Source organism: Cynocephalus volans, chromosome 6, assembly GCF_027409185.1.
Source record: "Cynocephalus volans isolate mCynVol1 chromosome 6, mCynVol1.pri, whole genome shotgun sequence".
Classification (NCBI taxonomy): domain Eukaryota; kingdom Metazoa; phylum Chordata; class Mammalia; order Dermoptera; family Cynocephalidae; genus Cynocephalus; species Cynocephalus volans.
The window spans coordinates 75,245,361-75,269,988 of NC_084465.1; the positions used below are offsets into that span (position 1 = coordinate 75,245,361).

Below are 24,628 nucleotides of genomic sequence, written 5' to 3' on the forward strand. Positions count from 1 at the left end.
GACCTCTGGTGATGTCTTCTTTTTCACATTGAAATTGGTAATGTGTGCTTTCTATCTTTTCGTACTCTTGGTTTGTCTCTTGTATGAATTTATAAATGTTATCAGCTTTCTTAAAAAACAAATTTGTATTCATTTATAATCTCTATTACATGCTTTCTTTTCTACTTCATTAATTTTTCCTCTTTAAAAATGTTTTTCCTTACTAATATTTTATTTGAGTTTATATTTCCATTCTATTTTCATAGCACACTGGAGGGATACTTAGCTTATTGATTTTTCAGTATTTTTTTACTTTTAATATATGATTATATGCCTTAAAGGCTATATATTTCCCTTTACTCATGGCTTTAGCTGCATCTCACAAGTTTTGATTTATAGTGACTACAATACAAATCAGTTCAAAATATATTCTACTTTACATTTCTTCTTTGACACATGTATATTATTTGGGAAATTATTTCTTAATTTAAACATACATGGAGAAAATATCATTTTTGTATTAATATCTAGATTAATAGTATTATGATCAGAAAACAAATTCTGGAAGATTTAAAATCTTTTAAAAATATTGAGACTTGTTTTACATCCCATAATATTTTAATATTTTATATGTACTGAGAAGAATACTCCACGGTTGTTAGATGCAGTTCTTTAATGTTAAATTTGTTAATTGTGCTTTTCAAATTTTTGTTATCCTTACTGACTTTTTGTGTGACTGCTCTATTGTTATTGAGAGAAGTCTATCAGAATCTCATAATTTTTGTGTACCTTCCTATTAGCAATCCTAGACAACTTCATCCAATTTTCATGATTGTAATAATTTGAAGTTGGGTTTCAGATGCTTTGTGTATTGGTCTATTTTCATTTGTTCTTTTAATCTAATTTAGGGAAGAGCTATTTGATGTACCACCCCAAACACTGGTGATTTTACTAGACACCCCCTACTTTCTTGGTGGCCCTAATTTTTGAATTCTAATTTTTGCCTATGTAATCCTATGAAGCTAAAAGGTCTGCCAATCTTCTGAGTCTTACAGCCACTTCTTCTGGAATTGCAGATATCCATGGAGCTAAAACTACCCAAATACTGAGTTTATATTTTGGCAATTCTTCTCTGAGATCTTTGACCCATAATTCTTAAATGCCTTGTAAGCTCTCCAGAGCTTTCAAACCCTTCTACAAATACATTTTTTCCAATCTTTCCAATTGTTCTTATTACTAGAGTTATTCCTAATTATTCCTCTTCCATTACCAGTAGTGGAAATCTTGCTAACTATGACTTAAGTTATTTAACTTGAGTCTCAGTTTACTCTGCTATAAAATAGAAACAAAATTACTACCTTTAAAATTTTCTAGTGCATACTTTGCACACAGTAGTAACTCAGATAGGAATTATATTTGACTTCATTCGTACTCTCTTTACTTAGAGATGTGATCTTGTCTGGTGACTTTATATATCTTCATACATTTGACAAGCCAAACTTCATTTCCTGACATCTTTCTTGATGTTCTATCCCATATTCATCATTTGCTGATTGCTTTCAACTTGCCTTTGCTTCCAAAACCTCACACTCAAAATACACAAAAGTAATCTAAATAACTCTTCTTCTTAAAGTCATTTGCTCCTCTAAATTTACATAAATCTCTTCATAGTAACATTGTTTTTCTATGTTACTCAGCCACCAATGTTGAAGTCTTCTTTGAGTCAACTTTCTACTCACATGTATTCAATTGCAAAGATCTGATTTGTCTTTTAAAATGACACTCACCTATATTCTTTTATTTTCATTGCATGAACCTTGTTGTGAAACCCAGCTCTGTATTGGACTATTTTAAATATCTCCTAATTCTTCTTTCTACTTCCAGACTCTCAGACATTCCATCTATCCTGTAGTCCTGTCAGATTAATCAAGTAGTCTTACAATAGTATTTGATCGTATTATCCTTTTTCCCCAAAGCCTTCAAGTAAATTTAGCTAATTTAAGAATATATTCCAAGCCATTAGGTAGCATGCAAGCCCTTCTATAACCTTATGTTACTAGCTCTTCAAATTTGTTTTCAAACTACTTTCAGATAATACTTTTGCTATGGACAAATCAGTATATTCAGTTCTCCAGAATGCATAGAATGCATATGCTCCTCTTCTTTCTGTCTTTATGTGCCAACTTATAACTCTCTCATCCTTCTTTCAACTGATTTGAATTCATTGTACCCTGAAAAGCTGAATCAATCTGTACCACCTGTCAAATCTTCCTGACCACTACAGTTGGAAGCAATTCCTAACTTCTTCTGAAAATCTGTAACATCTACTGGGATGCAATATGGTGCTTGGAGAGACTATAGACAGCAGAGTCAAATGAAGCTGGGTTTTAAACTATTTTCCAGCTGCACAATCTTGAGTAAGTTTCTTAACCTCATGAAACTCGTTCTTTGTAAAACACAGTTAATACTAAATCCTTTGGAGGGCTGCTATAAAAATCAGATATAATTGATGAGTAGCTGAACATAATATAACAAGCCTGTCACATAATAGTTGCTAAAATAAATGGTAGATATTATTTCTATTATTATCGATACTACAAATCATTTAAAATTGATGATGTGCTTTTTATTGTCAATTATCTAGTATGCATATATTCTGTATATGCATCAGTAAAGTCCTTTAGAATAAAAATCATGTATATATCTTTGCACATGGCACAGTTTTTTTGCATATAGAACAGTTTTTTGCAAATAAGTGCTTGAAAATATTTATTGATTGATGTATTTACATGTGAGTACATAATAATTTTAGAGGTAGACTTGCTGAATATTAAGTTGACAAAAGTGGTTATCATTACAAGAAATCTTCAAGTTCTGGGCATGATCTGACTAGAATCTGAACGATTCCAGCTTTCATTTATGAAGACAGTCACTATAAGGTCTATGCAATCAGTGAACACATGCATATTGACTGTGCTCAATCATGAAAGCCTTCTTCTATTGAATAATCCAACCAAGTGTCATTTTTGCATGAGAGAAAAAGCAAGTTTGATGATAGGCAAAAGTCTCAGTGGGGGAAAATCAATTTTAGTCATGGAAACAAGAGGGATAAATGTACAGTCCACAAGTCTACAAATACACTGAAAGGTCTTATAGGAAATCAGAATGCTGACTGTGCTACTGCAAAACAAACAAACCCTCAGAAATGTTGCTTTCCAAAATGTAATCATTTAAAATTTAAAATTTCTGTACTTTTATTAGAGAATATTCAAAATATCACTAATCAATCTGATTTAAGGAACACTGTGATAATAAACACACTATACATTCAGACATTTCATGCAACCCCCCCACATACACATATATGTACATATATACAAAGACAGATATAAAAAAAGAGTCCTCCACCTGAGTTGTCCCATTAAGAGTACTTCTTTTTGATTACAAAATGTCATCTAGGACACCCTCCATTCTCTTAGACCTTTTAACAGTTAAACATGTCCACTACATTTATATAGACTTATATTTTCAAAGAACTTTTTGTATGCAGTCACTAATTTTTAAAAAATTGCTAACTGGCCGGTGTAATTTCTAAGACAGAACTCTTGGGAGGTACTGAGGTCACAGGCTGAGGGCACTGAGCCACATGCTTAAAAAAAGTTTTCATAAAATAATGTTTTCATTATATGACTTTTCCTTCAAATGACTGATTAGGGGTGGAAGGAAAAGAAGACTGCCACATAGCAGTATTCAATACCTTCTTATTGGCTGACTTCCAAATTTCTAAGACAGATGTCTGGAAATCTGAATTTAATACATGAATTAATTCATATGTCATCTAGTTCCAAAAAGTTTTAATGTGGCTTGCAACACCTAAGAGTTAGCTAATAGTAATTAAAATGAGATAAGAAATAAATTTATTTTAAAAAGTAGAGGCATTAGAGAAATTAGGGTAATATAAACATGGTTGTATACAAAATCCCATACTTTGGTTATAGGCTCCTCATCTTAATTCTAAGCTTTTTAGTAATCAACATAACGGGAAATTAATCAAAAAATTCATCCTAGGATGGAACAATTTTCAGGAGAAGTAAAACTGTTCTTGATTTAAAAACGTAGGTAAATTTATTCCTACAATTTTCATAAAGGACATAATGCATAATGTCATGTATAAAAGTTACCACAACTTCAACATGCTTTTGTGATAGTGCCTTCAATATAGGTGCTACTCAGTAAAGCACAATTCAGTATAAAGACAACTATACAGAGAAACTTAAAATGTATTTTCCTATAAATAAATTTACATCTTATCATTTCTAAAAGGATTCCATAAACCCTTTGTTCTATATAGGGTTGAGCTAGATTTCTAATATCAAAATTTAGAGTTTCTAAGGTCTTTTGGTCCTAAATTCAGGCAAGAACCAAATTAGGGCTTGACAAAAATTTTGATAGTAGGATCTTCTGTGATACTGTTGAGGGAAATCCTTAATTGAAATAGAGTGGTAAGGAGGTTAGCTATTTGCCATAGTGAGGGCATTCATAATAATATTCATAGCCCCTGTTATTCCTTGAACAAAATTCCAGTTAGAAGACAAAAAGCCAGAGCCCGTTTCCTCATTTTCTTATAAAAGTGCATGTTTTCCCACAAGCCACTGGGCAAAAGTCTAACTGAACTAGGTCACTTTTGTCTAATTAGGAACTAGTAGAAATCAATATTATTTAAAATGTTCTTTGAATAGATATTTTATTGCATTGATTTGCACAAGTTTGCTTTCATACACTCTCATATTTGCAGATGAGATTTAACACAGACATACTGTTTTTAAATTCTTTGCTCTTTTATCCATGGGCTTTATTTTTTTCTTTTCTTTTTGGTTGTTACCATATTAGACAGTCTGACACAAAATCTATCGTTGACAACCAAAGAATATTTTATTCTTATTATGGCATATTGCATCACTAATTATAAATAAGCGGTAAAATAAGAATTAGTTTAATGCTAAAACATTGAAAATGAGAACAAAATTATGTAAAGGCTGTGGAAACTAATATAATAAGAGGCTTTTAAAAATTCCTATCAGCCCATTGCTTCTACTTTTCTTATAAGAAGATATTTATTGTTTCTTTGGTTTCTGCCATCATATGAAAGTACTTGGAAAATAAAAATATCAATGCACAGCACACATTTAATAAAATATATTAACATGTACAGATGATATTTTTCTTTTGTTACACTTTCACTGTCTCAGGTTAATCTTTACTGGGTCTATTAAGGCATTTTATAAATTTCTGTAGAATTTGAATGCCAAAGAAATAAAAGGATTATTACAAATAAATCAACTATCTCAATGCCCAAATCACAAAGAATAGTTACAGAAAATGGTGTTTTATTATTAGCAACATGAATTTTAATATAAAAGATACTTTCTTAAGACTTAAAGACACACAACCCATCATTTTCAGTTCTACATTAATTTTGTATGCTGGTGAATGGAAGATTCACTAAGTTTAATGCTTTATATAAAAATTATTCAATAGTAGAGTTATAACTAAAAATTGGCTTTCTGATCCCTGATCTATAAAAATAAGGCTTAGGTCTTCATATTAATATATTGACTTTTACTTTTAGAAGAAACGATTACAAAATGAGAGACACTGGCACTATAAAATTCATGTAATAGCAAAAGTCATACAACTCTATCCCTTTCCTTGAGAGTTTCTTAGACCTTCTATATAACACACATCAATACAAAGAAAAATAAAGAAAACTTGACAAATAATGGAGAGATGGGTATAACTGAGCCTCTGGATGGAAAGATTATATATAATAAAGATGTTAGTTTTCCCCAAATTCACTTAAGATTTCCATAATCTCTATCAAAAAAATCACAAAAAAGTGAATTTGCAAGTTGGAAAAGTGACTAATGAGTGAATTTTTAAAAATTAAGAATTGAGGGCCGACCCCCTGGCTCACTCGGGAGAGTGCGCCAGCGCTGGGAGCGCAGTGGGCTTCCGCTGCGGGTTCGGATCCTATATAGGGATGGCCGGTGTGCTCACTGGCTGAGTGCGGTGTGGGCGACACCAAGCCAAGGGTTGCAATCCCCTTACCAGTCACAAAAATGACAAAAATAAATAAATAAATAAATAAATAAATAAATAAATAAATAAGAATTGAGAAGAAAGAATGACTTTACTAAATATTCAGATAAATGAACAAACTACAGAAGAGTGGTCTGATCCTGGTAAAAGAATAGAATATACAGGAATAATATACAGGAAGATCAACACATGGGACCATAGCATATAGCCTTATTAATTGCTAGAACTAATACATTTTACCTACACAAAGACATTTTTATCATTCTCTATTCTTTCTTGTAGTCCTTTTAGATCTTCCCTTTTGGCTACTTTATTCTTACCGTTTTAGTATACACTGTAGACAATTTTTTCTGTAAGAATCCACATTTTGGGTACTATTCTTTAGACTTCATTTCTACAAGTGGTATAGATTATCATATTTGAGGTTATAATACATATTGTTAAAAAACATTCTAAAGATCATAATAATTGACAGCTCCTCATTTTCTGTATAAGAGTTTCTATTTCATAACACTGTATGCTCTTTCTAAATACTTAACTATACAGATGGGGAAAAGTAGATATTATCCCATCATTTGCATTTTTTGTTATTGCAGTGTTCTCATATGTTTAGTAACCACCTGTATTCTTACATGAATTGGATCCTGCTTCTGTGGTAGTGCTCAAAATCTAGCCCTAAATAAAGGGTTGAATGCCAGTGCACTTCATGGGGACATGGTGCACCTTACATTCTAGATGTCTGGCAGTCTTGGTGACAACTCCCCAGAAAAGAAATGGGGCATTGAGCTTCTGCCATGTTGTCTATTCTTATTACTGCAAGGCTCAGTATCTTCTTGACAGTGTCAGCTGCAGTCAGCAGGGTTAAGACATGTACTCTTCGTAGGAACTGCATGAACCCCACTCATTTAAACAATACTTTTGAGTGTTTCAGTGAACTTTAAGTTGAAACTAATTCCCTTCAGATGAATAATATTTTTTCTGGTGAAGCAACTTTACGAGACATAAATATTTAAGGTAGGTGGAGCGGTGCTTTGGTTGTGAAAATGTCTGCAGTCTTTCTATGTGGCTAGCCATCTAAAAACACAGCTCCACAGGCTCTGAACTCTCCAGAGGGCTTTGAACAGCCCAAGAACTTGGCTTTCCTTTTATACACATGGGCAGTAACACCAGAATAATGGGAACCATTCTACGTCAAAAGAATTACTGCCATTCTCTTCCATGAGAAATAAATGGAAATAAGTGGAAATAAATCAGCACATACTTAATTCAGGATGTATGGTTAATGAGTACCCCAAATCAACATGAAATTTTGTAAAAGAAGAGTTCAAAGAAAGACATGTTCGTTGCTTGTTCTTTTGCCTGAATTTGACTAAATGATTACAGGATTATTTTTAAAAGAAACAACAGGGAACCTGCCTCTCCTTTCTTAATTTTAGGAGATAAACACTTCCACTTTCAGGGGACGAAAAGTACATTCTTCATACACACTATTATGTTTTTCATATTTAATATTAACCTTTTTATTGACCAAAACTACTTTTAAGCCATCAGCAAATCCATTTTAAAATGCTTTTATCAAATTAGAACAAGAGGATATTATACTGGGAGCAAAGGTAAAGCCTTCTTTTATGACTCAGATGCAACTTTGTTTTGCCATTTTCCCCTAATAGCAATCAATAGATCATGCCTGAGAACAGGCCATCTAAACAGCACTGAAGTTATTTAATTTAAATCTACCCTGCTAAGAAACAACATTATAAATGACTGGATTAAAAATACCATAAATACATAAGTGCTGTAATATTTTTCATCCTATCAAAAGTATAAAAAGATGGAATTTTAAATTAAAAAGTTAAGAACAATCAGCAATTTACTACTGTCAATTATGCCATGATCAATTTCAGAAACATGAAGCTTAAACAACTTACTACTTATAATAACAGAATTAATACTAATATACTGTTATTTTTTCAAGTATTCCCAATACATAAAATATATTTTCAAACTACAGTTTTTCCCAATATTATTATGATATATTAATCTTTTACATCTTTATATGGATGTCACAGGTGTGTATATATAAAACTTGGGTCAAATTTTTCCAATAATTATGCAAGGTATTCTTACGTACATCATTCTACATTTCAGGGACTTTGTATAAATAAAAAAATAACGTGTGCAATATAACTTTTGCTTTTATTTATTTGCTGGATCATACTTATTTGGAATACACTTTCTTTTCATTAGTATATGACAACCCATAAAAGGTGTTTCATATAAAACAAAGACTTTAAAACATATGGATATGACAGGGGACAAGAGAGCATCAACATCACTGACAAAAAACAAATTTCAGTGCAATAAAATGTTCAGGATTATTCCCAGATCAAATTTGTTTTTACAGCCAGAGTTATTGATTAAATTTAAAGAAAGAGCAAAAGCATGCATCTCAACCTCTCCAAATGGTTGGAGTTCCATTTCTAAATGATCTGATTATACCATTTTCCTACCAGAACACTTTCTATTCTAATAGAATAAGACAGAGTCTTCTTATCATGGCTTACCAGTTCTTATATCTTTCACACCTCTGTGTTTTCATATAGCTATGCTTTTAGCCTAAAATATACTAACCCTCTTAAGAATTTTTATTTATTCTTTAACACAAGTCATCTCCTTTTTAAAGCCTTCAGTCATCCTTCAAGGTCAAGAGTATACTCTACCCACTCTGCCCCTTATTACCTTGAGCTTATCTCTAATTTAACACTTACTGCATTGTATTAAAGTGATTTGATTGCATATTTTTCCATCTACAACTGGATAGTGGGTGCTTGATGGGCAGCGGCTGTCATTTTTAACATGGGTGTAATGCCTGGAATATGGCATGTAATGCCTGGAATATAGCAGTCACAATAAATGTGAAATAAAAGAATAAATGAGCTAGGTAGCACACTCTTGGAAATCTAATCAGTGATCAAACCAATTTGTTTATAATATTTATTTATTTTTCTTTTTTATTTATTTAATTTTTATTGACTCATAATTGATTATACATATTTTGGGGGTTCAATGTTGACATATGTTGATCAAATCTATATTACTAGCATATATATTATTACAAATCATACTTATTCTTTATTTTATTTTATTTTATTTTGTCGATATACAATGTAATTGATTATTGTGGCCCATTACCAAAACCTCCCTCCCTCCTTTCCCTCCCCCTTCCCTCCCTCCTCTCCCTCCCCCTTCCCTCCCAACAATGTCCTTTCTGTTCGCTTGTCATATCAACTTCAAGGAATTGTAATTGTTGTGTCTTCTTCCCTCTCCACCCCAGTTTATTTGTGTATTTATTTAATTATTTTTAGCTCCTGCAAATAAGTGAGAACATATGATATTTCTCTTTCTGTGCCTGACTTGTTTCACTTAATATAAAAAGCAGGAACTTTCTGTCTAGGCTCTTTCTGTATCACTTAGACTTCTTTTGGATAAAGACAATGAAAAGACTTTATTGGTTTAAATAATGGCTTTAGGTGAGGACTAAAAATGTTCTCATGAGAAGATAGATCAATATTACCAACAAATGCTGCCTTCTCCCCTCTCTGCCTTTTGTATGATCAACTTTATACAGTCACCCTGGACAGCTCCAGTGTCCCAGTTATTTTCACACAAGTTCTTGGATGTATTCTCTCTGCTAGCCCATACTGTGTCACATATCCATCCTTAAAGCAATCACTATGGCCAAGTAGATGGGATACACTGATTGTCTTAGCTGGGAGGTGGAATTAATCCCAGCAAGCATCAAGGACAGATTTAGGGGATGAATAAACTCCTCAAAGAAAATTAGAGGCACAGTTGATGAGAGAAGAGAATGAATAAACGTTGATGAGACAAGTAGCATGTCTTTAATATATATTTTTTACAATTTTCTGTCAATTTAGCAATTTCTTTCAATATAAGACTAAAGATTTATAAATTTTACTAATTAATTTACAAATTCCCTACCCCCTTTTAGCTTACCAACAAAACTGAAAGTCAAGAAGATGCACAATATTAATTTTGTGGCTTTCTGTACCATATTCTATGTTTCAACAGTGGATACCCCTGAGATATAAAATCTCAGACTGAGAATCACAGCTAAGTGGCATCTTTTCTTTTATTTCCTAATGTAAATTCTTGATGAGTTTTTTTGGAAGATATATTTTCCCTGGTCCCCACTTAATGCAGTGCTAAGTAGCAGCAGTCTTGAAGTTCAAAGATTACTAACAGCTTTCTTTTCTCATTATAGTTAATTGCCATTCCACAGCAATATTCTCTGATCTTATATAAGTCAAGGGAATTTCAATTTCTGGTCATAGTCGGTAACTTGTTCTTATCTTTTCAAGGAAAGAGAACTACAGTTCTCCTGGTGTGACACATTCAGTGTACTTCTTACATCACACAAATAAAAAAGTACACCTCTCATCTATTCCAAAATTAACAATAACATTGTTAAAATAATTAACTTTCATTAATTTCATCAGACTTAGGTAATCTTAGTTCTCTTCAGAAGACATTACAAGCTCAACGCTATTTCAATCAATAGCATACATCAAGCAGAAAAAGAAATGTCAATTCAGAGATCTGTTTCCTTGTAAAATGGATGAAAGGATTTTCTATTAGGGAATTTTACTATTATATACTTACTATTTTCTGATAACTAAGAGAATAGACACCTATGTCTTTAAGGCAATGTAGGTGTGTTTTGAGAATAAGTATAATTAGTCCATGAGTGTGTTATAACAATAAATGAGATAGACTGTAAATCATTTGATCAATTATAGGTAAGCAATAAAATTCTTATCCTTAACCAAATCAAAATAAAAAAGGAAAAGTCTTTGTGCTTGGCTAACTTTTTCTCTATTGAACTCATCTTAGGGAATAACAATAAAAACAAACACTTAAATGGCAAGTATTACATGCAAGTAACAATTTCTAACATATATAACTCATTCATACTCCACAACAATATTATGACTAAGTATCTCTGCTATTTTCATGTCACAGATGAGGAAACTTAGCCTCAGAGGATTTAAGAAACTTTATAAAGAAAGTGGCAAAATTAGCATGTGAATCGAGAATGAGGGCTACAGTGACTGGGTTCCAGATACCAAAGAAAAACAATGGTAATATGCTGCAAGAAAAATCCTTCAGACTTCGGGTTTTTATGACATTTTATTTGTTTATATTTTCTCTCATGCAAATGCAGTACCTATTCTGCTCTGGAGTACTGGGACTTGAGACTAATGGAATTTGAAGGCATATTGAGATGTTAATAGGGTGTACAATTTGGTGTCATGCTTTCTCTGACACCTTGTAGGAGAAGTTTGAATTTGCAATGAGGGCAATAACAAAAGTTTACTTAAGGACAAATGGAGAGTCAATTGTTGAAAAGATCTGATGTTAAGGGATAAAAGAGAACACGAAATTAGTGATGGATCAGAGATTTCTTGACAATCTGTTATGTGAAGCACAGTGCTAGGAAACAGACATACAAGAATAAGTAAGACATGATCCCCACCCCACAGTAACTAATAGTATAGAGGATATAGTGGGGAACACTAGACAATAAATAATCAACTCTCAAATTCCATAGAATGTACAATGGTGTAATAATGGGAGGGACAGAAAAGGCGACTGGTAGAATGGGCAGGATGAGATCAGGCAGGGCATTCTGTGATTCCCCAATGGCTTTGGACTTAATGAGGAAGACAATAGGAAATTTTAAGCAGTTGAATGATATGATCAAGGGGGGATCTATGGTGGGAGAGCCGTAATACCAGAATAAAGAACATCTGATACCAGGATACAACCATATCCACTCACTGCCCTTGTTCTTCCCAGATGATCAGTGTAATTCTTTTCAATTAGACTCTCCCACCCCTGCCACTGTTGCAACTCTTGTCTACACCACACTATCATCTCTCACCTGAATTACTGCCGTGGTCTCCTGTCTGCTTCTTCTCTGCTCCCCTAAAGTCCAGTCACAATAAAGCAATATGAGTGATTCTTTAAAAACATGAGTCAGTTCTGGTCACTTTCCTGCTCAAACCCTCCAGTACATTCCCATCTTAGAGTAAAATCCAAAGCCCCTGAATGGTCTCACATCTCTGTAACCTCTCTAAAGTCACTCTCCATTACTCCTCCCCTGACTCACTCTACTCCAATCAAACTGGACACCCTGTTCCTCAAATATTCAAAGCATTTCCTACCTCAGGATTTTGCATTTGGTGTTCCTTCACCCTAAATGTTCCCTTCCCACATTCTCTAGGGCTTACTTTCCCATGTCCTTTATGTCTTTTCACAGATGTCACTCTATCAGTAGGACTGAGTAAATTGTAGTGCAGTGAACTAGGCTGGAAAAATTGGAGGAGGAACCAATTTTGAAAGGAAGGTAATGACTTTGACTTTGGTACACAGTGAGTTTGAAATGCCCATAGGGTTCAGTTGGGGCTTCCGAGTGGAAGCAGAGAAAGGATATAACATATAGGAAACAGAAGAAGTAGCCTGTGGTATATTAAATATGTCTAAAATTGTGGTAAGCACCTTTCATCAAAAGATATAATATATTCCACTATCTCTTGAATCTGGTTTTGACCCAACCCAATGCAGTAGAAGTGACCTTATGAGAGAGTTCTAGAATCTAGGCATTAAGTGGTCTTTCAGCAGTTTTCACCTTTTGGAACACTGCTTTGAGGCCACTTTGAAAACAATCTAGTCTACTAGACCATGAGTGGACACATGGAGGAAAAAGAAGGCACATTCACTGATATTAGTGGGGCCTACTTGGACATTCTGGCCATGCCAATCCTTCATCTGAATACAGCTGCATCAGTGAGGCCAGGAAGAACCAGCGTAGGAACTGCCCAGTCAGCCAGGAGAATTGCAAGGGGGGAGAGGGAGGGAGGAAAAGGAGGAATTGGAAAAGGGACACAAAAATCAACTACGTTGTATATTGGTAAATTAAAATTAAATAAATAAATAAAATAATTTTAAAAACCAATACAAAACAAAAACCCCAAAATTATTATGAAAATTTTGGATGGTTTGTTATGCAGTACACATAGCTGGTATAGACCTTAGTTTATAGACCTAGAAATGAGATTCTGTTTTAACAAAAACTCAAAAGAATTAGTACTAGTTGGAGGCCTGGGGTGGATAAAGGCTGGAAGGTAGGTGAGAAGATTGTTAGTGCAGGATGGAGACAGAGTCTCATTTTAAGTAGTGATGGAAAAATTGGCAAAACTGTTGCTTGTGGAGACTTGCATGATAGAAAATGTATCTAGTGAACCTATAGATCTGGATAAGGAGATTTCCAAGAAAAAATATTAAAAGTATCAATTTAATGTATTTTTCCCTCTGAGGATGAGTGCTATGGGAAGAGAAACTAAAGAAGGAATAATTCAATGTGCAATTGGAATTTAGAGGATGTCACAATGAGCTGAAATGGAAACTAAAACTATTTCTCGTTACTACACCTCTGGAAAAGATTTTCAGAGTAAGAAATGGCCTAAGGTAAAAATTACATCTAGGCTCCAGCTAATAATCCTTTCATAACACCACAGAAAGATTTAAATGATTCATAGAAGTCTCTCTTAGCTAGACATAGGACTTCTAAGAATCTTAGAGATATTTCCCACAGCAGCCTCACATATGGTCCAAAGTAAAAAGAAGCCTGTTTCAAAAAAATTGTGGATATGGTTTTGGGGCACAGAGTGACCCTCAATGAAATTCATAGGAAACGCAAACATTTTAAGAGTGCTGTATTGATAATATCCTGCCAATGTAGGTTTAGAGAAAATGAGACAGTTCAAAATGAAAAGAAAATTAAAAATTGCCTCTTGGCTCTCTAATTTCTGTGGGTAGAAGGCAGATAGGGTATTTTGCAAGTGGGAAGAGTGGCAATAATTGTGATCAGAGAGTAGACTGTAGAAAATTAAATTATTTGCCATAATTCTTTGCAATGTCTCTAATCAAGAGGTAGAGTCTCTTTCCCTACCTATTAAATCTGGGATGTCACCGTGACTTGCTTTGACTAACAATGTGGCACAAGAGTCCATGTGAGCTCAAGAGGACTTTCAGCTTCTGTTTTGTCCTCTTGAAGGAATGCCCTAAAACTACCATGTAAAGAAGCTGGTCTGGTTTACTGAAATTTGAGAGCCCACATAGAGAAGTGTCAGTGTACCCCAGATGACAGTCAGCACCAACTGCTAGACATGTGAGGGAGGCCACTGTGGACCTTCTAGCCACAGCCAAACCTCTGCGAAGGAACTCAGGTGAAACCTGAACAAGAACTTGCCCAGATCATGAGAAATACCATTATTGTTTTCAGCCACTGAGTTTGCGGCAGTTTGTTACCCAGAAATAGTTAAAGGACACATGGCCTGAGAGGTAGGAAGAGAATCAGGAATGTAGAATCCATGATGTCACAAGAAGCAGAGTGACAGAAGAGGTAGACATAAACAGAATCAAAGAAGCAAACTAGGGGTTGGATAACGTAAGGAATGAGATGCAGCTGTTAGGTCTAATAATTAAACTCCTACCTAATTTGACTGAAAGTTGTGCTTTCTGTCTGGACTGTCTTTTAATGACTCAGATGTGAGAGAACTGGCTCCCTGGGTTGTTTTAAGGCGCCTCACCACCTATGACAAAGTGAAAGGCTATTTTCTCTTACATTTCCCATTTGAAGTAGTAGCTAACACTCAATGGAGACTTGATATCATTAAGAGGTAAGTAAACAATTTTCTACTTAGTTTTCATCTGAGGTCTCTGCTAAATCTAACCTACTTTAAAAAATAAAAAATAAAGTTATTTATAAAATCCTACTCGTTGCTATGATATTGCTATTCAAAAGAACATTGGCTCGAACCTGATGATCTTCTTAAAAATAAAAAATAATATTTAACAATACATCAAAATATACTGTGCTACATAGACACACACACACACACACAGCAGACAGATGCCAGATTTTTCAAGTCAAAAATAAAATTATGATTACTATAAACCAACACTGAAGAATAACCAACCTATTGCTTTAAATTTTCTAAAAGGCTATAATGACTTTCATTTTTACAACACACTGAATAGAGAATATCAACCCAATTATAGGAAACTAACTCCTACCAACAGTGTTAGATGATCCTAATTGTAAGTAAGAGACCTTAGATTTAAACATAATATGTCCAACCTAATTATATTCCAAACACATTAAATGGCATAGTCTTCTTCAGGCCGGAAACTTCTTAGTTGATTCATTGCTTAAATTATGGGGAAAATTCAGTTATAGGACAGATTCTTGCATTTAAAAGATTAGCTTTTCCACATAATGGCTATGCAATTTGTGTTAAGAAGTAGATTCCAGTTCCAGAAAATGATCATGCATTTGAAATTATGTTCTCATCTAGCTCGATAGACATTTGAATTGATCTGAATTCAGAGTTCTCACCAAAGATTTAGAAGCAAATCTTATTTATATTTAAACAAATTTTAACTTAACTTTTTGACTATCACTCTCCCTTGCATATTATAATATTCTTGTCCACTGATAATAATTATGATAAAATATGGCACAAAAGGCATTCCCCTAATACAAAAAAGCAAAAATATTTACAAATGTGCTTTCCAATTTTAAGATCTTGAAAAAATATTCTAACATTTTCAAATATTAAACAATCTCAATATCTGCTGCTTGGGTGTTTTAAGGTTTTCCAGCATTATGAAGTTAACTTTCCCATTAAAACCCAAATAGAATTATTTAAATTCCATTGGGGAATCCAGGAATCTACTAAGTTGCAGTGAACCCTCCCTCTCAATTTTTTCCAAGGATTTTCATGGAGCTAATATTTCTCCCAATACCTTTGGTTCCAATTTGTTTCTTCATTTGTCCTAAAATTTACCAGTCCTTCTAAGGTGATTATATCACTTATTGTTCAAAGCAAGACACTTTTAAGAACAAAAGGGGATGCTATTAATAACGACCTCAAGAAAAGGGTACTATCCTAAACAAACGTGTAAGACTGAGTCACCTATTTCATACCAAAGGATATTTCTAGTTAGCTGTGGCCCTCCCCAGGCTTTTTTTCCCCCTTTCTTCCTTAAGATCTCACCTCTTCTCCCAGACACTCACCTCTACTCTCAAATTCTTCTCACATCTTTCTTTACCATTCTCAAATTCCATACATCTCTCCCCATACTGCCAGAGCTAACCTAAAAATTCTGTTTTATTTTGCAGAAAAACTCAGCTCTTTTTTCTCTTGTTATTAGGCCTGCAATATAGAGAGTACCACACATCTGTCAACCAAAATGTCCCATCAAAGCATTTTCCTAAACTGGAAAACTGCATATTCTCACAGGCATTCCTCTGTAGTGTAGTAAAAACTATTATTATGTTTTAGGTTCCCTTTAGTTTACACAACATTTATACTCTTTTGCCCTATAATTGGATCTCTTCCTCTAATGGACAGTGTTTCTGGCCAGCTTGGATTGCCTGGGATCCCTTTTTATCTTTTAATTTTTACTTTATATTCTTCTAAATACTGACTATATACAAAAAAGTATGACATGAGCTACTTGGGAAAGAAATAGTATTCAGTTCTCCCTTTTCCTCTACTCACATGTGGGATACATATCCCATTCCAGAAAGAACTGGTGGCAAAAATTGCAGAAAGATTAGGCAGTCACATGATAAGCCAGCACCTTGGATATTAAAGTCATCTTCCCCCAAATGTTTTCACAGTCAGTTCTTTTGGCGCTTCCGATGACATGCAGAAATATGTCTCAAAAGAGGCAGAAAAACCTGCTTTATAGGCTTGATTCAGTGCTAATCTCAACATTCCCTTAGTCACATTCTTCAGCATTGCTAGAATCCAGCCAGTTTGCTGTGATGCTGCGAGTCTTTGGTGAACAGAGTTACCCCCATTTGAGAATGGCACCATACACTCATGGTCATGGCTGGTGACTCTGTAAATTAGTACTGCACCGTTAATGGAAGTGTAAACATGAATTGTAGTGATTTACTCCCATAACAATGCTATGTTTTTTGGGCTGGCCAGTTAGCTCAGTTGGTTAGAGCACAGACTTACAACAACACTATTTTTTGGTTTCATAGCTATCTGAGTCAAGTATGAAAGTGAGTTGCACATTTCAATATCATTGGTTATATTTTAACTTTTACTAATGTGGAAAAAAAATAAGGAAGGTAGCACAGCAGTGCAGGCATTTGAAACTGCTGAGCTTCACTGCTTTCCACAGTAACACAGAAGACAAAATAATAAAAGTGAGTTTCTGAAATTCACACGGGAAGATGTCAATACGCTGATATCTGAAATAGAGCATAAGGTAAGGAAATATGGACGGCATCATTTATTTATTTTTTTCGACAGACGGAAAGGAAACATGGAAATAATATTTGTTTACAGTTTCAAGCAATAAATAAGAATAATTTTTTCCTCCATCTCTAGCCTAATAGCCTTGCTTTGTTCTGCTTCTAACCAAATAATTTGGGAAACAAAACACTCTTGCCTTGCCAAATCTACACCTTTAAAATATAAGTGTCACAGAAGCTAAAACAGGGTAAGTTTTGGGTATTATTCATAGGTATAACATCCTCTAGGATTCTCACCAGCCACAGACTTTCGGAATAGTTCTTGCATTTGTGCTCAGAGATCGGGAATTGGTTTTCTGACGATCTTTAAATTATGAGCAATATTTTTTCTATTACACATAAAATGTTTATCTCTTTTTGGAGAGTCTAATTGGCTTTTGAGCTCTCTTTTGTCTCGTAATTCTGTTACAATCCCCTGTCTGTCAGAGAATCCATGTAGAAGTCTTCATGGTTGCTCTCACCACTCACCGCCGGTCCCCAACCCTGCTCCTTAGCAGACAACTGTAATAATGAACAACAGCAGCAAATCCTAATGATCTCTGTGAGCCTGGATAGAGTATATTTCAGGGGAAAAATAGAGACTTTAAATGCTTTGAGGTCATTAACAAAGTTGTAAAATTTGTGACTAATGTGGGAGAAAAAAAGTTTTTATTATTTGGTAGGTTCACAGGCTCTAATTCTTCAGGTCCCTAGTTGAGCCTTAACTTAATTACGAAACAAAATCTAAGCCACAGCCCAGGCCTAGAGGTAGAGTCTGTACATCTAATCAACTTTAATTCCCTGGGCCCGATTTAATTACAAAACAACATTTGGTGCAGCTGCTAAAAACTTACCAGGTGACCGCATGATAATATTGGAATGATATTTACAGGTCTCCAGCTTTTGCTGGCACAATTATGTCTCAGTTATACACAAATTTGACTAGCCACTAGGATTTATAATAAAAAAATTCCCTTAATTTTATACACCCCTGTAGTTAAGCCAGTTAAAGTATTAAGTTGCCCTACAACTAATTAATGTAGGAGGTAAAATTTAGTGATGGAAGAGATGTCCTGGTAAAGAACAATAATAACAAACAGAATATCAGTTGTATACTTCTTCTGTTTCTCAATTCATTCTGTCTGTGAGGTAGATAGACAAAGTGAAACCAGCCTATGTACATTGTGAGTTATCAATTTGTTTTTTAGACTACAACATACATTGCTTTTCAGGACAACTAGATATATCTAACTCATACCTCTGCTTGTTTTTTAGTGTTTCACTAGACAATTTAGAAGCAAATATTTGTGTTATAATACTGAGAAATTGGTAAAGGGCTGCAAAAAATTATTACATTGTGTGATGTTGAATATACTAACTATCCTGATTTGAGCATCACATATTGCACACAGGTATTGATACACAACTCTGTACCCCACACATATGTACAATCAATTACATTTCAATAAAAATTAAATTAAATTTAAAAAATTAAAAAGAAAAAACGAATTTTTACCTGACAAAATTAAAATAAATCACTGATATTTTTTAAATAGCTGGCTCCTCTAGTTTATATAAAATATACTCAATCTGCACAAATATCCAGGAAGATCATTGCACTAAGTGAACTAGATCTGATTTTGCATTGGATTGCATTGAGGTAGAAGTTATATGCACAATTTACTTTTCATTTTAGTTTCATTTTAGTTTTTTGCTTCACTCAAATATATCTTATATACTTTTTGCAATACTTTGGGCCCTAATTCCTCCCCAGGTCTATAGATGAACAAGAAAAATTATTTGAATTGAGAGTAAAAAAAAAAAAAAAGTTAAGAAGCAGTATCAGTAGAGAATTAAATATGACCCTAACTGTTTTTATACCAATTCCGAACATAATATAGAGAACCATCTAATCCAAATTAAGATTGGAAATTTGGGTAAAAGAAAAGCAGAATATGCTGCTTTTGCTTTCTTTTCCTAGATGCCAATATCTGAGTATTACTTTCTCCTCTTTTTCTTTCTTTTTAGAGTCGAACAGGGAAAAGCTAAAGAGAGAATGCATCATAGCTGATTATACCTTCCTAGACAAAAAGCAGAATACATAAAATTCATCATAAAAGAGCTGGAGCAATAATTCCCCTTCTTCACATTTCGACATCAAATGCCAGTCCAGATTTTACTTAACGCTGTTCAGCATGGCTACCTTAGACCCTGGACAAAGACAAAAGGCTAATTTCTCAGTAACTGCAGTGCGTGTCAATCTCCCACCCCAGAGAGTATCTTTCTTTACTACTGAACAGTGACTGAGTCACAGAAGGAAACAATTCTACATGCTGGAAGAAAATAGGATGAAAGGAATTATGACAGTTACCAGATGTTACTGTACCCGTGAGGGGACACCAGCATGCTTCTGCACATGCTGTAAACAGCATCACCTGTCAAAGAATAGGATGCTGAGGTTTAGTGCTCATGCTTCTCTGATGTGCAGAGTCACAGGATTCGAGAGTTAGAAGGAACCTTAGGGATGATCTTGTCCAGAGGTTTTAAACTGTGCCTGGGGGAGTCCTATTATGGTTCCTAAGAGTGATCAAGGGATTGCTGAGGGATAAGGGATTTTCCCCAAAACAGCAGCAGCACTCCTGGGAAGAATGTAAAACTCGTATGTTGAGCTAACGTCAAGACAGAATATTATATCAAACAAAAATACATTGTAAAAGTCCAAGGTAATTCCAGTGGTTGGAGAAAAGAACCTTGTGGAAAACCACCTGCAGTATCTCTGTGACATCCCTAGAGGGGAGGCCCCTAGAGAATAGGAGAAGGCTGATTCAGGAACTCTGCTGTGATAGACCTCCTGGCTTGGGAGCCTGGATTCAATTATACCACTAAGATAAAACATCAGGGAGAAAAAACAACAACAAAAAACAACTTCCAGAATTAAGTCAACGAACCCTTACTACCCTTCTTTATTTACATTTCATTTTCTAAGGCAAATAAAAAAATATCACTTAGGAAAATGTTACCTTTCTTGATTATTTTTAAATTTGGCAGTTTAATATATTCTAGTTCTGCTGATTTCATTCTTATTCTACCTCATCTATTCTGTTTTCTAATTTAAAAATACCCTGTGACTGTTCATGGAACCTCTCCACTGATACCATAAGAAAGGGAGAGGGAGAGAAAGAGAGAAGCAGCTATTTCTATGTTTGTAAATGGAACCAGTTACAATGAGAGAAGACACAAGGTAACATAAGGTAAGAGCATATCTCCAGGGTTAAAAACACATTCATAAAAACACAGTAGATACATCAGACTCACCGTCACTGTTGATGCATACAACCTCTTGCACTTGAGTGCCTGGACCACACTCCTTCCCATTATCTGGCTCGCAGTCTCCCAGCCTCACTGCTTTCCAGTCATAGCAGGATGGCTCTTCGCAGGGAATGGCTTCCAGTAAGTGAGGGCAGTTTCCAGTCCCCCCAGAGCCTCCGGTGGGCTCATTGGTAATACGCCGCTTCCTCAGTTTGAAGCCTGAATTATTGGGAAAAGGACACATTTATTATCATCAAGGGCTGAGAATTTCTCAAAGCTGAATGAAGCCCCAGAGTGAAAATTGGTCGAGAGTAGAGGGTAGAAGTCACATCTATTTTGAATCACTGGTATATACCCCGACCTCTAGCTTAATGTGAGCTCATTAACCATTCTTTAAAATAAATACGTGAATGAATGAATGAAAAGGATGGAAAAAGGAAGACTTTGCTTTTATCTTACTACAGTAAAGATAGGGCAAGAAATGCCATATAACTTCTATCTCTCTCACAGGGCCTTGGGCCTTGGGGTGGGGGCGGGGGTGGGAAAAGGAGAGAAGTCTATAGTTATAGAATATTCAAAGACACAATGAAATCTCAAACTATTTAGAAATATTCATGACCAGATGATAGTGCTATTATTTTTAATTCTTCAGCACTGTCACCTGATTGGATTTGGAGAAGAAACCTCTGAGAATTTGGACAGTTAACAAAGAAACTGTCTCTTTGAGCTTCAATTTATTTTGGACTGTTTGGAAATTTGAAATCAGGACATAAATCATCTGAGCTCCATCGCAGAATAGTCGAAGTCCTACTCTGTGCTTTAACAGCACTTAAATGTTGCCCTTCCAGACAATGTATAACAAAACCACTAAGTCTGTGATTGCTATGTGAACATACTGGAATCGCTAGAAGACTGTCCTTTGAAACAAAATAGGAAAACATTTTCAATTATGAGAGCATGTGAAAATTAGTCCACCTTGCCCACCACAAAGTAAACCACTGCATTTATTCTACTCCCGTTAGACATATTGTTCGTATCATAAAAGCAATAAAGTGTTTGTATTTTTGCATTCAAAGTAATAGGGAGCTCTGTTTATTGGGCACTATCTACGGGGTCAGGCACTGAATTAAGTGCTTTATCTTTATTCTCTCATTTATTCTTTAGAAACAATCTGGGAGGTAGATATTATTACATCCCTTTTACAGATAAGGGGACAAAGATTTAGGTAAGTTAATTAACTTATCTAAGCAGTAAGGAGCAGAGTAGGCTTTCCAATCCAGATCAGTCTGATACCGAAGCTCATCTTAACCGCTGCACTAAATGGTTGCAGATGTTCTACATCATGTTGTCTAAATTAACAAGCATCTTGTCTACATTCTTCCATTTAAATTTTCTGGTACCATTATCAGAATAAGTTTATTCATCTTTTGAAATCAATACTCTTTAACCATTTTGGAAAATATCATAAACAAATAATCACAAGGAACACAGAATAAAATTTTTAAAATAATTAATGATCTGACTCAATTGATGTGAGTTTCAAGAACGCCATGTTAATATTACATACCTTTTTTGCCTTGCTGGTCATTACAGTTTTCATAAGTACAAGGTCCCCAAGCTGTCCAAGGTGAAACTTCACATTCAATTGGACAAGGAATGTGGCACAGCTGTGTAGTATTAGGGACAGGGCCAGTGCATAATTTCATGTCCACTGGTTTTGAAGCTGTTGGGAGAAAAATACAGACATCTCTTAAGAATTCAAGAAAAGAAAATTATATGGTCAACAATATAAATTTTTGGCGTGTATGGAGAAGGAACATGCTTAAAGAAGTGCAACCAAAACATTATTCCAATGTTTCTCAGCTACATCCTGAGAATAAAAAGACAAGTGGGAAAAAAAGCAGTGTAGTGTAGTCAAAGGAAACTGGACCGGAAGTCTTGGAAATTATTTGATTATCAGCTTTAGCACTAATTAGTCATGCAATTAACAATGCTGAATGTAATTTTCCTAGACAGCAAAATAATCCTTAATGTTATCTCTAAAATGCTAACCTAGATTCTATGACAGTGGAATTTGCTTTAGAGGACTAAACACAGTAGGAGGGAAGGCGATAGCTTTAATACATATGGAAAAAATGCCCACCGAGTGGCTTCTGGAGGAGCAATCTCCCATCCCTTTTGGTCCACAGGTGTTGAGAAATACCAGGTGAATATGATGAAGAAAAAGTTCAAATGGGGTGAGTCTCTAGCTGTCTGACTCACCCAATGCTTTACAGAACTTTTGCAGAATATATTATCTGCATATGTGACCCAAATCTAAGAATTGGTGATGAAAGAACTTATAATTATGTTTGTTCGTAAGTTGACCAATGAAGTATCTATAATTGCTGCTTGTCCTTGCTTTTCTTCTTTTCTATTTTTGATTGCTGCTTGCAGTTTCGTTCTGTTGTACACATGTGTATTTGACCATTAATGTCAAGATACATACATAATTCTGAACCCAGAACTGGCTAAAAATAACTAAATGAGGAAGATATTTAAAACTATAAGGACAAAAGAGAATCAAGTTTATCTGTATTCTATCTGTCTGTCTGTCTACTTATCTACCCATCCATCTATCCATCCATCTATCCATCCATCCATCCATCCATCATCTATCCATCTATCTATTTTAATAGCTATAGTTACTTTTGTTATAAAAAATTTAACAAGTAAATGTCTTGGTCATACATATCCTTGAATAAAACCTAGTTCCTGTTTCACTCTGATAATTTGAAGGATTTAAATAATGGAGGCTTAGATATCTCTCATTCTCCTTATGTGAAAGGACTATCAAATTCCAACTTCATGGGATTGTGTCTAGAAGGTCACAGAGAAATTAAAATATTTTAAGCTATATTGTCCTAACTTTTAAATAAAAAATACGTAATATGTCTGTTTATACTTAAACTTTAAGTTTCTGCACACACAAGAACACACAATCATAAATGCTTCCTAAAGGCGATTGCATTGACTTCTTTTACTGCTGTTTTTGTTCATGGGTCAATTAAGAAAAGTAAATTGAAAAGAGAAAAAAAGGGGCAAATAGAGAGCAGAATAGTGGTTACCAGAGGTAGGAAAAGGAAAGGAAGAGGTGGGAGCTGGGGAAAGGTTGGAAGAGTGGTATAGAGTTACAAAGTTACAGTTAGATAGGAAGAATAAGTTCTGGTGCTCTAGGGTGACAATAGCTAATAATATTGTATTGTATATCTCAAGATAGCCAGGAAAGAGGATCTTGAATGTTATAACCACAAAGAAAAGATAAATATTTAGGCGACAGATATGCTAACTATTCTGATTTAATCATTATACAATATATGCATGGCTTATTTATAAGTGTGTTTAGTTTCCAAGTGGTTGGTGATTTTATCTTTCAGTGACTACATTCTAATTTGATTCCACTGTGCTCAGAGAACACACTCTGTATGATTTTAAATGGGTTGAGGTTTGTTTTATGAATCCCAGTATGATCTGTCTTGTTATAAGTTCCATAGACACTTGAAAAGAAGGTGAATTCTGCTATTGTTAGGAGTGAGCTATAAATATTAGATCTGTTGGTTGGTGCTGGTGTTGAGTTCTTCTATATCCTTGCTGATTTTCTGCCTGGTTGTTCAAGTGTTGGAAGTTGGGTGTTGTCATCTCCAACTGTAATTGTAATTTATTTCTCCTTTTCAGTTCTATCAGTTTTTTTTCACATATTTTGCAGTCCGTTGTTTGGTACATACACATTTAGGATTTCTTTGCCACATTAGTGGATTGACCCTTTTGTCATTATATAATGTCTTCTCTCTCTCATAATTT

The 24,628-nt window shown here is 34.5% G+C and overlaps 1 protein-coding gene across 1 annotated transcript in view; it reads right to left on the reverse strand.

Annotated features, from left to right (window-relative positions):
• Positions 1–24,628, reverse strand: part of THSD7A (thrombospondin type 1 domain containing 7A) — a 411,752-nt gene that overhangs the window by 136,619 nt on the left and 250,505 nt on the right. The window contains exons 5-6 of the mRNA XM_063100778.1: positions 22,356–22,511; positions 20,795–21,007 (exon numbers count right to left, since the gene is read on the reverse strand). Of these exons, the coding sequence (XP_062956848.1) occupies positions 20,795–21,007; positions 22,356–22,511 (369 nt within the window). The remainder of the gene's footprint in view (positions 1–20,794; positions 21,008–22,355; positions 22,512–24,628) is intronic.